Source organism: Acomys russatus, chromosome 10, assembly GCF_903995435.1.
Source record: "Acomys russatus chromosome 10, mAcoRus1.1, whole genome shotgun sequence".
Lineage (NCBI taxonomy): Eukaryota > Metazoa > Chordata > Mammalia > Rodentia > Muridae > Acomys > Acomys russatus.
The window spans coordinates 32547013-32566362 of NC_067146.1; the positions used below are offsets into that span (position 1 = coordinate 32547013).

General features: G+C 39.8%; 1 protein-coding gene across 2 annotated transcripts in view; it reads right to left on the minus strand.

Annotated features, from left to right (window-relative positions):
* The window catches only part of Sdhaf3 (succinate dehydrogenase complex assembly factor 3), a 47176-nt gene extending 30331 nt beyond the window's left edge, over positions 1–16845 (minus strand). Inside the window, exon 1 of one of the 2 annotated variants that reach the window (XR_007831284.1) lies at positions 14567–14804. Coding sequence is in view for 1 of the 2 variants with exons in the window: in XM_051151952.1 (XP_051007909.1) it covers positions 16652–16825 (174 nt within the window). In the remaining variant the exon portion in view is untranslated. Of the gene's footprint in view, positions 1–14566; positions 14805–16651 lie in introns of those variants that run through there. The other variant, XM_051151952.1, reaches the window with a different exon arrangement.
* Positions 16846–19350: the final 2505 nt, after the last annotated feature.

A 19350-nucleotide genomic window follows, 5' to 3' on the forward strand; every position in this document is an offset into this window, starting at 1 on the left:
TGTATGTTTCTGGTGCCCTCAAAGATCAGAGGAAGCATCACACCCCCTAGAACTGGAGTTCCAGATGGTTGAGACCTACCACGTGGGTGCTGAGAACAAACCTGGGTCCTCTGGAAGAACAACCAATGCTCTTAACCACAACGCCATGTCTCCAGATCCCATGATACCAGTTTTTATAGACCAAACATGGATTAATTGCCACATAGCAAGAGACTAAACACTGACCAATTGAAGTGTTTGGGGGAAATCCCAGTATTGTGTGAAAAATAATTGCATTTTCATATTTATGAAGGACAGTTTAAGAAGCTAATCCTTGATGTAAATTCCCATTTTTTATTAAACACTATAGCAAATACACTTAGTTGGTCAGCTTTTGTGCAGCTGTGGATGTTAGTAGAGTTACTGGCTTTTCTCCTAAAGCAGTGATTTTCAACCTGTGGCTGGAGGCCCCTTGGGGGTCAAACAACACTTTCGCAGGGATTGCATATATCCTGCATATCAGATATTTACATTAAGATTTGTGGCAAAATCTACAGTTATAAAGTAGCACCAAAAAAGAATTTTATGGCTGGAGTTACCACAACATGAGGAACTGTATTGAAGTGTCACAGCATTAGGGAGAAAGATTTGCTGGGCATGTCCTATAGATAAGATACACCCTAATAAATTTAAAGCACAAACATAAGCAAAGCACTGTTCTTGTCCTCACAGAACTATCATATACTGATGACAGAGCATATACACCACCACAGTACAATGTAGAAGCATCAAAGAGCAAATGAAAGCAGCGCTTTGGGGAATGAGGAGACAAAGATATCTCATTGTCACTGGAAGATGTAAGAAGGACAACATAGGACTCTGAGGATGCAGAAAAACAAACTATTCTATTGAATAAATGAGAAACAAAACTACTGGTTCAATTTCAGAGCCGGATTCTCAAATGAATGACCACAACACAGAATTTCGCAGAACAAGCACTCAAAGGCAGAAAGGAAACTACACTTGGATGAGACTTTGCCTACTTGTGAACTCCTGGGTCAAGACAGGTCAACAGAAAAACAGAAAACAGTTTTCAAAAAGGCAGTAACATGATCAAAGCCACGCAGGTGAAAGAGTATTGCAAGATTACTTACACACTTACCACGGACATTGGAGGTGACAGCAGTTGGAACAAGAATGACAGGTCAGAATTCTGAGACCACAAAGGGAAAGGGAGTCAAAAGAATTTCACAACTAGTTGGACATAGTAGAGAAGAAAACATGAGTAATAAAATTAAATTAGTTCCTTTCATTTCGGACCTTCAAGTCTCTTACTCATAAACCCTACCTTCTTATTAACCTTCTTCCTACTCCACATGAGAACCAAGATCAGAAATGCTCACTAGACACTGTGTTCAAAGTACTGATGACTAGTATGCAAATACCATCTTATCTGATCCTTAACCTTAGATGTCATGTTTACAGGAACACTGTCGCTTGGAATGGTCTAATTATCCAACAACAAGCACTAAGTCCCTACCTGTTAACTAAATCTCTTGTCTGAGTACTAACCCGGCCAGATCTCACTTCGCTTCCAAGACCAGATAAAATTGGGTATGTTCGGGGTGGTCTGGCCATAGACTGTTAACCAATGTCAAATAATCATACACTTTGAGATTCTCCGCCTCAGCCTCACAAATGGCTAGGATAACAGGCTAGCAAAATAGAAATAAAAATACAAAGCATGCGTTAATAGAAACTCGTGGTATTTTAAGACTTCCAGTCAATAGCAAACAGTAGTAAATTTGTTTTGGGAAAATCCAGAAGTTCTATGTGGATGGTAGACCATAAGAGAGTAGTGCCCCTATATGTACGCATGCCTTATTCAAGGATTAGCTATCTATATTTTAAAAAGCAAGTAACAGGTAGTAGAGGCCAATACGTAAAAAATATATAACCCTACCCTAGATAACTCTAAGGTAAAATAAGACAACCAAAAACCAAAACATTTCACTTAACACACAACACAGTTCAAAATTTACAGTGACAATTATATTTTATCTTTTTCATTATAAATCTATCATATTTATGCTACATTAATGAACAGTTGTAGCTGTCATGTAGTGCATACCTTTAATCCAGCCCTTAGGAGGCAAGGGCAGATTGATCTCTCCAAGTTCAAGGTCAGCCAGGTTTCATCAAGGTCCAGGTCAGCCAGGGCTACATAAAGAAATCCTGTCCCAAAAAAGAAGGGAAGGAAGGAAGTAAGGAAGGGAAAGAAAAGAAAAAAAGAAAGAAAGGGTGGAGAAAGAAAAAAAGGGAAGAAAGAAAAGTGGTGCCTATAAACACATAAGAAGCTTACAGAACACCAATTAGATTGGATGAGAAAAGAAAGCCCTCCCAATACATAATAATCAAAACACTAAATGTATAGAACAAAGAAAGAATATTAAAAGCTACGAGGGAAAAAAGGCAAGTAATATATAAAGGCAGACTTATCAGAATTACATCTGATTTGTCAACAAGACTATAAAAGCCAGAAGGCCCTGAGAAGATGTCTTGCAGACTCTAAGAGACAACAGAAGCCAGCCCAAACTACTATACTCAGCCAAACTTTCAATCACCATAGATGGAGAAACAAGATATTCTGTGACATAGCCAAATTTAAACAATATCTATTCACAAATCCAGCCCTACAGAAGATACTAGAAGGAAAACTCTAATCCAAAGAGGTTAACTACACCCAAAAGAAGCAAAACAAACAAAAAGAAACCACACACACACACACACACACACACACACACACACACACACACACACACACACACACACCCCAACACCAACTTCAAAATAACAGGAATTAACAAACAATGGTCATTAATATCTCTCAACATGGACTCAATTCCCCCAGTAAAAAGATACAAGCTAACTGAATAGATGCCAAAACAGAATCCATCATTCTGGACATACAAGAAACACACCTCATCTTCAAAGATAGACATTAACTCAGAGTAAAGGGCTGGAAAAAGACTTTCCAAGCAAATGGACCCAAGAAACAAGCTGGAGTAGCCATTCTAATATCTAACAAAATAGAATTTCAACCAAAATTAATCAAAAGAGATGGGGAAGAACACTTCATACTCATCAAAGTAAAAAATCCATCAAGACAACATCTCAGTTCTGAATTATCTATGCCCCAAATGCAAGGACACCCACATTTGTAGAAGAAACATTAATAAAGCTTAAAATGCACATTGAACCTCTCACATTAATAGACTTCAACAACCCACTCTCACCAATGGACAGTTCATAAAGACAGAAACTAAACAAAGAAATAATGGGGCTAACAAATGTAATGACTCAAATGGACTTAACAGATATCTACAGAACATGTCACCCTCATACAAAAGAATATACCTTCTTCTCAGCACCTCACAGAACCTTCTCCAAAATTAACCATATAGTGGGTCACAAAGCAAGTCTCAATAGGCACAAGAAAATTGAAATAACGCCTGTATCTTATTAACCCACCATGGACTAAAGCAGGACTTCAACAACAGAAAACCTATAAACTCATGAAAAGTGAACAACACTCTATTCAATGACCACTAGGTCAAGGAAGAAATTTGAAAATTAAAGACTTTTTTTTTAGAATTCAATAAAAATGAATATACAAATTTATGGGACACAATGAAAACAGTGCTAAGAGTAAAGTTCATAGCACTAAGTGTCTTTATAAAGAAATCTGTGAGATCTCATACATGACTAAACAGGACACCTGAAAAGCTCTAGAACAAAAGAAGCAAATACACCCAAAAGGGACAGATGGCATAAAATAATCAAACTCAGGGCTGAAATCAATATAATAAAATAAAGAGAACAATACAAAGACTCAATGAAGCAAAGAGTTGGTTCTTTGAGAAAATCAACAAAATACACAAACCCATAGCCAAATTAACTAAAAGGCAGAGAGAGAATCTCTGAATTAATAAAATCAGAAATGACTCTGTGAAAATAAAAAAATTAAAAAAATAAAATAAAATCAGAAATGAAAGGAGGGACATAAAAACAGACACTGGGGAAATCCAGAGATTCATTAGGTCTTATTTCAAAAACCTGCACCCCACAAAATTGGAAGATCTAAAGAAATGAACAATTTTCTTGAGAGATACCACTTATGAAAGTTAAATCAATAACTGATAAACTATCTAAACAGACCCGTAACCCCTAAGAAAATAGAAGCAGTCATTAATAGTCTCCCAAGCAAAACAAATAAACTAACAAACAACAATAACAACAAAAACAAAACCCGAACACCAGTGGTTTCAGTGCAGAATTCTACCAGACTCTCAAAGAAGAGCTAACACCAATATTCCTCAAACTATTCCACAAACAGAAACATGTGGCCAGAGTCACCCTGATACCTAAACCACACAGACTTGACAGAGAAAGAGAAATTTAGACCAATTTCCCTCACGAACATTGATGCAAAAATACTCAAAAAAAACAACACAAAACAAACAAACAAAAAAAAACTAGCAAACCAAATCTAACAACACAACAAAGACATCATCCACAATGATCAAGTGGGCTTCATCCCAGAGATGTAGTGATGGTTCAACATATGAAAATCCATCAATATAATCCACTATATCAACAAACTGCAAGAAAAAAATACAAACACATGATTATCTCATTAAATGCTAAAAAGCCTTTGACAAAAATCCAGTACTCTTCATCATAAAAGTTTTAGAGAGGTCAGGGATACAATGCACATACCTAAACATAATAAAGGAAATATACAGCAAACCAATAGATGACATCATTTTGTTTTTGTTTTGTTTTGTTTTTTGGTTTGGTTTTGTTGTTGTTGTTGGTTTGGGGGGGGGTTGGGGGTTTTTTGGTTTTTTTGTTTTTGTTTTTGTTTTTGTTTTCGTTTTTCAAGATAGAGTTTCTCTATGTACCCTTGGCTATCCTGGACTTGCTTTGTAGACCAGGCTGGTCTTGAACTCACAGAGATCTGCCTGCCTCTGCCTCCCAAATGCTGGGATTAAAGGCGTGTGCCACCACCAATGGAGGGAAATTTAAGGCAATTCCACTAAAGTCAGGAACTAGACAACACTGTCCAGTCTCTCCATATCTATTCAATATAGTACTTGAAGTTTTTGCTAGAGCAATAAAACAACTAAAGAAATAAAATCAAGGGGATACAAATTGGAAAAGAAAGCATCACAAAGTATCAACATTTACTTATATATGCAATGATAGCATATATAAGTGAAACCTGAAATTCTAACAGAGAACTCCTATAACTGATAAACACCTTCAGCAAAGTGGCTAGATACAAAACTAACTCAAAAAAAAAAATCAATAGCCTTCCTACATATAAATGACAAATGGGCTGAGAAAGAAATCACCCTTCACAATAGACACAAATATCAAATATTTTGGTCTAACTCTAACCAAACAAGTTATGATAAGAACTTCAAGTCTCTGGAGAAAGAAATTAAAGAAGGTATCAGAAGGTCTCCCATGTTTTGGGTCCATAGGATTAATATAGGAAGAATAGCCATCTTACCAAAAGCAATCTAGAGATTCAATGTAACTCCCATCAAACTTCCAACATAATTCTTTACAGACTTTCAAAGAACAATATTCAACTTCATATGGAAAAACAAAAAACCCAGTGTAGCTAAAATAATCCTGAACAATAAAAGAACTTCTGGAGCCATCACCATCCCTAATTTCAAGCTATATTGCAGTCCAATAGCAATCATGGTATTGGCATAAAAACAGACAGGTTGATCAATGAAATCAAATTGATCAAGACCCAGAGATAAATCCACACATCTATGAACACCTGATATTTTTTTTTTTTTAAAGAAGCCAGAAAGACACAATGGAAAAAAGAAAGCATCTTCAACCAATGGTGCTGGCCTAACTGGATGTTTGCATGTAGAAGAATGCAAACAGATCCATACTCACTACCCTGCACAAAACTCAAACCCAAATGGATCAAAGACCTCAACATACAGCCAGATACACTGAACCTGATAGAAGAGAAAGCAGAGATTAGCCTTGAACACACTGGCACAGGAGACAACTTCCTGAGAAGACCAGCAGCTCAGGCTCTAAGATTAACAATTAATAATTGGGACCTCATTAAACTGAAAAGCTTCTGTAAAGCAAAGGGCACCATCAAAAGGACAAAACTGGCAGCCTACAGAATGGGAAAAGATCTTCAGCAACTCCACATCCAACAGAGGACTGATATACAAAATATACAAAGAACTCAAAAAAACTAGACATCAACAAACCAAATAACCCAATTTTAAAAATGGGGTACAGAGCTATGCAGAGAATTCTCAACAGAAGGATCTCCAGTGGCCAAGAAGACTTAAAGAAATGTTCAGCATTCTTACCCATCAAGCAAAATGCTAATCAAAACCACTCTGAGATCCCACCTTACACCTATCAGAATGGCTAAGATCAAAAACTCAAGTGACAGCACATGCTGGCAAGCATGTGGAGCACGGGGAGCACTCCCCCTTGCTGGTGGGAGTGCAAACTTAGAAACCACTTTAGAAATCAATTTGGCAGTTTATCAGAAAATTAGGAATAGTGATATCTCAAGATTACTCCTAGGCATATACCAGAAAAATGCTCTTCCATACCACAAGGACACTTGCTTAGCTATGTTAATAGCAGCTTTATTCATAATAGTCAGAAATTAGAAACAACCTAGATGTCCCTCAACCAAAGAATGGATAAAGAAACTGTGGTATATTTACACAATGGACTGTTACTTAGCTATTAAAAAACAAAAAAATCCTAAACTTTGCAGGCAATGGATGGAACTAGAAAATATCATCCTGAGTGAGGTAATCCAGACCCAGAAAGACAAACATGGTATATACTCATAAGTGGATATTAGCCATAAAGAATAACTAGCCTTGCTACAATCCACAGACCCAAAGATGCTGAGTAACAAATGTGTCAATCTCACTGATAAGGGGACATACAATAGACATTGTGGGTGTATATAAAGCAGGAGGACTGGACAGTGTGGGGATGGGAGCAGGAGGAATCAGGTTGGGGAAGAATGGAGGGAGAAAGTACTGGATGAGACAACTGGAACCAGGGATGCATCTCTGGGGTGAAAGAAAACCTAGGGCAATGGAAATATCTATGAGGGTGACCCTAGCTAAGACGCCTAACAATGGGGAATATAAAGTAAAAATCAGCCATCTCCTGTAACTAGGCGAGACAGCTAATGGAGGGATTGGGACACCAGCCCAGCCACAAAACCTTCAACCTACAATTTGTCCTGCCAATAAGATGTGCACGAGTAAACATGAAGCAGAAATTAAGGGGATGGCCAACCAATGACTGGTCCAGCTTGAGACCTATGCCTTGAGAGGGAGCCCACCCCCAGACACTGTTAATATTCTGTTATACTTGCAGATAGGAGCCTAGCATAGCATCATCAGAGAGGCTCCCTGCAGAAACTGATAGAAAGAGATGCAGAGACCCAAAGTCAAACATTAGGCAGAGCTTGGGAATCCTAAGGAAGAGAAGGAGGAAGGATTATAGGAGCCAGAGAGGTCAAGGATACCACAAGAAAACCTACAGAATCAACTAACCTCGGCCCATAGGGGTTCACAAAGACTGAAATGCTAACCAGGGATAATTCATGGTCCTTTAACTAGAGCTGGGCACATATTTTCATACATTAGGTAAAAAGGGATGTAGTTAAATTAATGTGGTGTGACGCACTTATCAACTGCCAAATCTTAACTTATTCTTTGCATCACATAGAAATTAGATTTTTTTTCTTTCTAGACATGTGCATCAACATGTGCAGATATACCCACTCCTCTTTAAAACAAATCTGATATATGCAAATTACTTTTACACAATGAAAGGAAGTATGGGTTGATTATTCATTTTAAAATGGATTCACAAGAGAACTTGCTTAAATAGTAAGTATTCCAGTATACCTAAAACAGTTCTACTTCCTTTCTAATAATAATAATAAGTTTTCAAAAATATACTCCAATATATGCTATTTACATGAATATCAAGCTTCAGAAAGTCTTACTACTAGTCTTTGTCCCAATATGGTGACAAAGGTAGCACTGGAACTAAAGGATTAAATACAATGGCTGAAAACGGCATAGAAACATATTCGGGATAGTGTGACCCACACTCACAAGAATGTCATAATAACCTTCAACCTACAAACTCCATCCTTCAAGGCAGAGTCAAGGAGTGCCAAAGAGTGCAGTCAGTGTGAAAGGTGGTCCCACAGCAGCAGGAAACACAGGAAGACAAAGTCCAGAGATCCCCATTTACTTCCATTTCTAAGAAAACCTCTTCAGAGGCAGAAGGCTATGCCTAGAAGAGCAATCCAAATTTGATGATCTGGAAATGAAGGGTTTTGAATTGAGCAGCTAAAGAGTGACAAGAAGAAGGATTCTGAGGAGCCAAATCACCACTCCTGGCTTCTTCCTGTTCTTTTCAGAGTTCCATCCCTAAAACAAATCCACAATCCATGGCATCTCCAATTGCACACCAAAAAGCTTGCAATTTAAATAATAGCAAAAGCAGCCTTATAATGAGGTGAAATTGAAAAAAAATATATATATGACAAGGACAAAGCCACTGCAAGCATAGATGTTGTGATGACAATGATGATGACAAGGAGTCAGCAAAAGGGATGCCTAGGGTAGCCAGAAAACCGTGATGACAAAGAAAATGACAAGAAAGGTCTGGGATAGTGGTTGTAAGGAAATAAAGCTGAATTACCTGTTTCTGCATACATCTGCAGGCTATAGCCACTGAAGGTGTTTCTGCTCTCCTTAACCACACAATTAAAGTATGATCACACTGCAGTTTCTAGAAGAGCTCTAGAAACCAGCAATTTGCATAAAATGCACAAGGTTATACGCACCCTGAACTACACTCAAGGTGCACATCTACACACACATTTTATAGTAAGAAATTCTTCTGGCTTTGTGTACCTTCTCATAGCATTCTTAAGGCACTGAAAGACTAGTACAACATTCCTTTAAAAGTATTAACCACGGGGCTGGAGAGATGGCTCAGAGGTTAAGAGCACTGTCTGCTCCTCCAGGGGTCCTCAGTTCAATTCCCAGCAACAACATGGTGGCTCACAACCATCTATAATGAGATCTGGTATTCTCTTCTGATGTGGGGGCAGAACACTGTATACATAACAAATAAGTAAGTACTTTAAAAAAAAAAAGTGTTAACCACTGTGGTCTGAAGTTACCAACTGTATATGTGTATCTGCAGCTAAAATGGTGTTAAACACTGTTGCTGCCTATAAATTCTGAAGTTGCCAATGGCATATGTGTATCTGCAGCTTATCAAATGAGTAAGTGACCCAGACACACTCTCCAGGCTGCACTTTAGATGTCACGAGTTCACAGTTCAAACTATGGTGTATGACGCTAGACAAGTCTATATGTCACTCGTGTGACCACTGAGGTGGTTTTTAGAAACATGTGTTTGCTATGCCACCTACCACCATTCTGAGTTTTGTATACAATGGCAGTATACACACTATATGCATTTTTTATATTATGCGAGATAGGAGGACAGACCTGTTCACTGGCAGCAAAGTAAAGTGTCCTGAAACTTCTGGTATTTTTGAAACTAATCCAAATAAAGCACAAACACTTCAGTGCTTTAGAACTTAAACAAAAGCTTACCTTTTCTGCAGACAGTGCCTCAATTACAGTGATTTAGGAGTAAAGAAGAGCAAAAATTTGTAAACAAGACAAACATGATCCTCCCTTGGGAAATAAGCTAATTAAATCTGCATACAAGGAGAATAAGCTGATACCTCTAAGGCCCAGAAGGCTGAGTTAATCAGCTTCATCTATTAACAGATGTAGCAATGATGTCAAGCCAAGTGGGTAGCATTAAAATACAGGATTGAGAGAACACATCAGTCTGAGAGCAGAACTGTCTAGGGCAGGAAGGGTGGCAAAGCGTCAGGACCCATGGCCACAGCAGATGCAGTGAGGCCTGACAGTCTCCTGCCCACTCCACTGCTCCTTTATGTGAATGTCTTGATTACTAGGCAGCCGTGTGGGCACTAATCCAGTCCCCCAGGAAGCAGACAGGGATCCACAACCCCTCCTCTCCAAGTTTAAAGTCAAAGAAATCCTGAAAAAGAAAAAAGCTTTTATATACAGCACTAAATTCTAGCATAACTGAACATGAAGGCTGTATCCACTTATTAATTTATTTATTAATGTGAATGGTCGTATTTCCCCACCCAAACTGTATTTGATTACAGGTAACAGGTGCCACCACAGACACCAATGGGAAACTTTGTAACTTTCACTCTACACTCCTTAGGAGTCTTTTCAAAACATCTAAAACAATACTTTGAGATATAACTGAGAAAGGATTCCCTGGATGTGAAGGCAAATATTCTGACTTGTAGAAAAGGACACACTCTTCACTAGTCCCCAGCACAACAAGCCAATTAGCAACTCAGTTTATATTTATTTATTATATGAGCTTAATGAGTCTGAGAACAACAATCTGACATCTTTGAGTACTGTAAAGTCCAGTCCATAATGCAAGATCATTACTGCGCCTTGTAACCAGATCTCAGAGGTGACACACGCCCGCCACAAGTCTCTTCCCTAAGCCTACTACCAGTTTCCAAGCCACAGAGGGAGAATGGTAACACGTCAAAGAACAAACATATATTAATGGACCCTCCCATCCCATCTCACTGTTACCGTACATTTTTTTAAAGTAAAAAACCTAAATGGAATTATTAAGTAACAACCTTATTTTTACCAAACTAAGTTATTGGAAGATTATGGAGTATTTAAAAATTATCTATCTACTCTAAATACTTACTCTAACGATAAGGTGGAGATTAAACCACTTTAATTTGAAGCCACACATATTTAGAATTCCATTTCATTTCCAAAATGGAGCAAGAAATCATAAAACTATATATCTGGCATCGACGTTTATACAAAATGAAAACTCCATGATTAGCATACAAAATAGAGGACAATGGCACGAAATATCTTTATAAAGTGCTGGTGTTTGGTTCACTGAATGAGTCAGACTCGAGGCTTTAAACACATGCAACTTGTTACACAATTATTGAGTATATTTGATTATATTTTAAAGTAACACCTGTTTTGGGGGGTAGGATCTCAAAACAAAGTTTTTTGGTGTAGCCTTGGCTGTCCTAGAACTGGCTCTGTAGACCAGCCTGGCCTCTTACTCCACCTGCCTCTGTTTCCTGAATCTGGCATTAAAGGCATCCAGCAGCACCCAGCTTAAGTAGTATTTTCTTATGATTACTAAAATGTCATATTCGGAGATAATGTGGAAAACCTAAAGCTCAAAGAAAAAATTAAAAGCATCCTTCATCCTATCAACTAGAGATGAACACTGTTTATATCTAATTACACCATCAATAGTTCCATGTCACTCATTCTTCTAAAACCTTTTTTCGTAGCTGCCTTCTAACCCACCCAATTTAGAGCTATGTTAGAATTCTTTTCTACTGCTGGACAGCTGCACTGCTTTCAATGTCTTACTTCTGCTACATCCATGCAGTGTAACAATTTACATATTTGAATGGAAATCAAAATGCCATCCAGCTCTAATTATACTAAGTTAAAGAAACTTTAAATTAAATGACAGGCAACTCGGTTATTTCTTTTTATCTGATGATCCACTTAAAAGTCACAAATAAAAAAAAAAAATACCTCAAATGAGTTACAAAGGTTGCATGAACTCTGATAGTTAAAATACTAAGTTTAAATTTCTGCTGATTCATCAACTACAGGGCCCTAAACGCAGAGAAAACTTTTTCTTCATCCCAGAAAATATGTAAAACTACTGGACCAGTGGAGAAGACGAGCCATTTCCTCCTTACAGACACATTTCAACTAATGTGTTCAGAAGGAATATTGGAAACAGAAAACTAGCCCTGGAACACAATCACAGCATATAGCCATGAGTGCTGAATTAGGGAAAGTTTAAAGAGAAACAGGACACTTGTGTAGCCTCAGAGTTCCGGGCACAAAATATTTAATAATTTCAAAAGGAAAAATACTGACCCTGCGTAGTATATAAACGTATTTACTTAACTCACAGTTTGGAATTCCAAGACAGTGGCACTAGCAACCACTTGGCAATGGTAGAAGTCTTTTGACTGCAGTGTGTGTGTGTGTGTGTGTGTGTGTGTGTGTGTGAGACAGCAGCTTGAACTCAGGACTTAGCATATATCAGGCAAGGACTCCATCACTGACCTATCACCCCCCGCCCCTCCAGCCTCTTGTGTTTTATTCTGAGATGAGGTTTTGCTGCAGTGTACAGGCTCCCTTGCCTTTGGCCCTGGGATACACAGGATTATAAACATGTATCATCACACTGAGCTCCAGCTGCTGGTTTTGTTTGTGTTTACTTCTATTATAACCACCAGTTACAAGAGAGTTTCCAAGATTCCTGAAACCACATACACCTCTCCCATCAGGGATGCCCTCAATGAGCTGATGGCCTCACGCTGAGGCCTACGTCTTAAAGTTTCCACTCACTCTCAACAGGACATGGTGGGGATCAAATTATGAACTTCTGGTCGAAAAACTTTTCCCTAAACTGCAGCTTTGCCTTAACATTAAAGACACCTGGCAAGTATCGCCTTCATCATTAGTCATTGGGGAAATGCAAATCTAAAGGCTTCCATCTTACACCCATCAGAATTGCTAAGGTCAAAAACTCAAGTGACAGCACATGTTGGCAAGGATGTGGAGAAAGGAGAACACTCCTCTATTGCTGGTGGGAGTGCAAACTTGTACCGCCACTTTGGAAATCAATCTGGTGTTTTCTCAGAAAATTGGGAATAGTTCTTGCCTCAAGACAAAGCTATACCCAAATGATGCTCTACCGTTCACAAGGGCATTTGATCAACTATGTCAGAGGTGCCTTATTCATAATAGCCAGAATCTGAAAACAACCTAGATGTCTCTCAGTCGGAAAATGGATAAAGAAACTATGGTACATTTACACAACAGAATACTACTCAGCAATTAAACACAAAGTAATCTTGAAATTTTCAGGCAAATGGATGGAACTAGAAATGATCATCCGGAGTGAGGTAACCCAGACCCAGAAAGACACACATGGTATATACTCACTTATAAGTGGCTATTAGCCCAACATAGATGCTCTTCTGAGAGTCTCCACTCAGCAGGAGATTGGGACAGATGCTGGGACTCACTGCTGGACTCCAGGTGAGAGCAGTATGGAAGAATGGGGGGATGGAAGGGCCGTGAGGGTTCACGAGCTCCACAAGGAGACCGTCAAGGCTGGTGGATCTGGACCCAGTGGGGCCTGCACAAACTGTTGCACCAACCTAGACACACACACACACAGGTTCAGATCTATCCAATAGACAGCTCATTCTCCACAGTTGTGAGGAGAACAAGGACTGCCTCTAACATGAACTCTGGTGCCCCCCATTTGATCACTTCCCCTTGGTGGGGAGGCCCAGTGGCACACAGAGGAAAAGGAAGCAGGCTATCTGGATGAGACCTGATAGGCTGTGGTCATATAGTGGGGGAGGAGGTCCCCTTCTGTCATAGGTCTAGAGGAGGGGAATAGGGAGAAAGAGGAGGGAGGAGATGGGAAGATACAAATAAGGGGATAACAATCTGAATAAATTATAATTTTTAAAAAACCTATCCCCATAACGTTTATGAAGTGTACTCCTTTCATAACTTGTTGAGAATCATAAGATTCTTTCAAGAATGGACAACATCAAGCTAATCATGAGTAAAGAGCAAATAAACCCAAATCGATATGTTCCTCTTAGTAACAGAAAAGTACTTTTCAAAAAAGTGTCAAGATAAGGAACACCTGAACAACTGTCAAGGAGCTACAGGAGATTACAGAGAAGGAGAAAAACAAAACAAAACAAAACAAAACATCCCTAAACAAAGAGTAGGCTCCAGACCTGCTTCTGAATCAGCACAGAGATGTTCTGTAAAGTAGCAGTAAGTCTTGTGGTTAAGAGTTCCCCAGCACTGTTGAGATTCTATATTTTGATAAATGTCTTGGCTCTATGTTAGCACAGGGGGAGCCAGGGTAGTGGATGTACCTAAACTCTACATTGTCTTAGCGACTCTTCTATAAGTCTAAAGTTCCTTTAAAACATTAAAAACAAAACAAACAAAAACAGTGAAATTGCTGTCAGCAGGCCTCCCATGATTATCAACACATTTACCCGGTGCTCTTCTTGTAGCCTTTCATTCAGCGTTTTATGAACTTAGTCTAAGTTCTCTCCTTTCCTACATTTTCCTTAAACATGCTCACTTCTTAGACTTTAGGACTTCTCAAAGTACCCTCCTTTCTTCTCAACATAGATATAGTCTTCCTTTCTGGCTTCAAATTAACTTAATGGACACAAGTTTACAAACACTTTAATATATTATAGCTTCAATATAATTAATATATAAAATACTTTTTAAATACACTAGTTTTAGCTGAGCATGATGATGCATGCCTTTAATTCCACCTCTCAGGAGGCAGAGGCAGGTGGGTCTCCAATTTCCAAGCCGGCCTGGTCCACAGAGTGAGTTCCAGGACACCCAAAGATACGTAGAGAAACCCTATCTCAAAAAACCAAAATAGAATAAAATAAAATAATAAATACATACACTAGCCTTTGAGATGTTATTTTACAGATGGTAAGACAGGAAAATTTAACTGATGTGACATTTAGTAAATGCTGAGGCCTGAATTTGAATCCAGTTTTCTGACTCCAAGACCAACTATATATTTAAAGTGCCTTGCATTTTAAAAGATGCAAACCTTCCCAGCTCCTGGCAACTGAAATACATCTAATAAACCAAGACTTTTAAGAAAGTTCTAAATTTCATTATTGTTCTAAATTTCTCTCTTAAAACTTCAATAATTATACAATCAAGAATTATAGCATTCAGTGAAAATGTTTTACCTTAGCCTAATCTTTATGTTGTTGTTGTTTTGTTTTCCTCGAGACAGGGTTTCTTTGTGTAGCCCTGGCTGTCCTGGACTCACTATGTATACCTGCCTCTGCCTCCTAGAGTGCTGGGATTATAGGCATCCACAATAGCACCCAGTTCCTTATGTTGTTTTAAAGGTAAACATCACTCAGCCACTATCAGTACCAAAAAAAAAAAATTTTTTTTTCTATTTTATCATAGCACTTTCTTTAAAGTGCCTAGAAGCACTCTGCTCCCCAATTCCTTTCACCTCCTGGTATTTACATAGCAATAGCAGGAAGAAATCCTGCAAGACTCTCAACACCATGCAATAGTCAACTTTTTTCTTCATTCTTAAAAATATATATATTAGGGCCTCAGAGCCGCCTGTGTGAAAAAGGCGTCTGCCGCCAAGCCACACAACATGACTTTTATCCTCAGGTCCCATGCAGTGGAAGAAGAGAACAGACTCCCTTGGGCTATCCTCTGACCCCAGCATCCTCCTTACACACAAAGAAATAAATGCGATTAAAATAAATAGTAAAGAAAAATGAAGTCAAACAACTAAATCCAATCACGTGTAATGTCTAAAAAATTATTCAACAGCGCAGTATTATGTTAAAAAGTCACCAGGACTTAAGACCCTAAAGAAAACAACTGTTTATCATATTGTTCTACTTGTAGATTTCTAGGACAGGGTCCCGCTCAAACTAAGGCACCAGCCAAGGACAATACAGGAGGTAAACTTTAAACCCCTTCCCAGATCTAGCCAATGGTCAGAATATTCTCCACAGTTGAGTGGTCACGTACTCTGGTGCCTCACATTTGACCATGTCCCCTGGAGGGGGAGACCTGGTGGCACTCAGAGGAAGGACAGCAAGTAGCCAAGAAGAGACTTGATACCCTATGAGAATATATAGGGGGACGTAATCCCCCTCAGGAACAGTCATAGGGGAGGGGAATAATGGGAAAATTGGGGGGGGGAAGGAATGGGAGGATACAAGGGATGGGATAAACATTGAGATGTAACAAGAATAAATTAATAAAAAAAAAAAAGAAAGAAAGAAAACAACTGTTACCTGGCTTAACTTCCGTCAACACTTTCCCCTTTCCCAAGTGTAACCTTTCAACTTTTCTGTGTTATCTAACTTATCTGTGAAGTGGAAAACTTATTAAGGCCCTACAATTAAAAATTAACAAACAATCGAAACAAGCCTGACAGGCTAGTAACGACATAATGCTGTCGCGTATAAAGGAAACGAAAAGGGCAGCAGGCAAACTTTTGGAGCACATCACAGTGAGACGGTCAATTCTGAGACACACACACATCTCCGCCCCCCCCCCCCCCCCCGCGCAAATCTCCTCCGACTCCTGGCACCCTCAGACTCTCAGAAAGTTGATCTCAACACCAGGGGAACTAAGTGTCCTCAAGCAGAAAGTCTGTAAGCTGAGGGGCTTCACGATCGAACTCGGTGAGGTGCTGTTTGACCAGCTTTGGGCTGTTTTAATACAGACGCCCTGTTTGGTCGTGCATGGACAGTGGGGAGCAGCTAGGACAGCAGTCTCTGAACCGAGTACCACTGAGGAACCCCGAAGGTCCGGGAATAAGGAGGCGGGGAGTGGGGGGCAGCACTTGCCTCCCATTCCTTCAAGAAACGCTGGGCCTCGCCAGAACCAACAGTCTTATGTCTCCTAAATTCGTCCTTCACGTACTGGTCGCCCAGGGCTTTGAGGTCCGGGGGAAGAGCCCGGTGTAGCTGTAAGATACGCCTATATAAAGACCGGACTCGTGAAACATGCCGCCCCGGCATGGCTCCGCGCGTGCTCCACCCCGCGCCGTGCCTGCGCAGAAGGTCGGTCGGCGCGTCTCCGCCCCTCTGAGAAGGCTCCTATGGGAAAGCGGGCGGAAGAGGGCGCGCTATCTTTATCCGGTTTGGTCCCTCAACGAATCTTGTCCTTCCGGGGGGGTGTGTGTGTGTGTGTGTGTGTGTGTGTGTGTGTGTGTTTGTGTGTGTGTGTGTGTGTGTGTGTGTGTGTGTGTGTGTGTGTGTGTGTGTGTGTGTGTGTGTGTGTGTGTGTGTGTGTGTGTGTGTGTGTGTGTGTGTGTGTGTGTGTGTGTGTGTGTGTGTGTGTGTGTGTGTGTGTGTGTGTGTGTGTTGTGTGTGTGTGTGTGTGTGTGTGTGTGTGTGTGTGTGTGTGTGTGTGTGTGTGTGGTGTGTGTGTGTGTGTGTGTGTGTGTGTGTGTGTGTGTGTGTGTGTGTGTGTGTGTGTGTGTGTGTGTGTGTGTGTGTGTGTGTGTGTGTGTGTGTGTGTGTGTGTGGTGTGTGTGTGTTGTGTGTGTGTGTGTGTGTGTGTGTGTGTGTGTGTGTGTGTGTGTGTGTGTGTGTGTGTGTGTGTTGTGTGTGTGTGTGTGTGTGTGTGTGTGTGTGTGTGTGTGTGTGTGTTGTGTGTGTGTGTGTGTGTGTGTGTGTGTGTGTGTGTGTGTGTGTGTGTGTGTGTGGTGTGTGTGTGTGTGTGTGTGTGTGTGTGTGTGTGTGTGTGTGTGTGTGTGTGTGTGTGTGTGTGTGTGTGTGTGTGTGTTGGCAGAACGGTTCTGCTAGAGGCGTGGCTTTTGAGGAGTCACTGCAAATTCTTGAGCTTCCTAGAGAGATAGTATATAAGTCAAAAGTCTTGAGTGAGCGAGTTTTTTTGTTACTACCAGAGCTAGCTAATAGTCGTTTCTATTCCTCAGTTCCTTCTTAAAAAGACTTCATCAAAATCGGTCTCCTCCAAAAATCCTTCCTTGCTTAATCCAAACTGTCAAGGCTATTCGTCGGAGGGAGGTAACTGTGGGATTCATTGTTCCTTTCAACAGCCCACGCCAGTGCTGTACGTGTGTATGTGTGTGTGTGTGTGTGTGTGTGCGTGTGTGTGTGTGTTTTCCCTACAAGCATAGCATCTTCCAGGTAACTAACACACGTGAGCCCTAGCTGGCACACTTCATTTATCCAGGTCAAGTTGTCTGTGGAAGAATCTTGGGAGGAGTTTTAAGCGTATTTTTTCCTAAGGACACGATCCTGGCGATTTTTATTAAACAATGTGATATGAAAACCAGGAATCTAGGTGTTCACAAGTCCTAACTTGGGTAGAGATGATTTAAAAAAAAAAGGGGGGGGGGTAACTTTTTCCAGAGCCAACTGTTCCTTGTCCTTACTTTTTTGTTCCTAATTGTTAGGCCTCTGCTTCGGTCTGCCTACCTGTGATGTCATTCCCTACCTAGCATGGGGGCATGGCCCTACCCAAGATTATAAAAGCCCAAACCCAGTTTGTGTGTCTCTTTCTCCACTCTCTCCCTATCTCTCTGTCTCTCTCTCCCTCTGGGGTACTCCTCCTCCCCCACTTCCTTCTCACCCCCTGCTCACTTAATAAATCTCATATAATCTAATATCTGTTGCCTGGCATCTTATTTCTTATTTTCAATTATTAAACATACATTCTTAATCCTTCAGCAAATCACCAAAATCAAGCATTATGCCTGCCACACCCTGTACCATAATCTCTTTCCACTGAATAGCTTCCTTCTCTGTTTCCTGCCTCTGGCCACAGTGAGCTTCAGTTAATGATGTACCTAGACTGTAAAGTAGATAAAGCCATTCCTCAGTCTCTTTACATCTAGAATTTAATTTTTTATTTACTCACTCCCTAATTAGTCAGTTCCAGTCACATTGGCCCTCTGCTCTTCATCTTTGAAAACATCAGGCACACTCCCAACCGAAAACCTAAACTCCTGACAAGCTTTTGTTTATCAATGGTATTGAGTGTCTCAGGATTTGCAAGTAGGTAAAACAACGAGAGTATGAGAACTCAGAGACACTGGATTTCTGTCCATGCAATAATTATGCATTCAAAAAAGACAAAAGGCTGCAAGATTTTGCTCTTTCCCAGGTCTCACAACAGTGCCACAAAAACAAGAAGCACTCCAGTATTTATTGCCTTGAATAGATTTTTCCCTTTTTACTAAACTTTAAGGAAAATATTTGTCTAAAAGGATTTTTTAATGGGTTTAATTTGGTATTGTGACAAACCACATTAATGGCAAGGACTGAAGAGCAGTGTGGCTATTTCAGAAATTTTTTTTCTAACCATATTTCATCTGTTAACATCCCTGTAAATTAAAAATTATTTCCTTATCCTAGTTACTTTTTTCTGGTTTCCCTTAAAGTTAAATTACAGGTACAATAAATACTTCTTTCAGAGCCAAAGCTCTTTTTAAGAATGTGGAAAAGAACATTCTGCCAATGAACTAATAAAAGAATCAATTCAGCCTAAGGAGAAGAGGAAAGATCCACAAAGCATT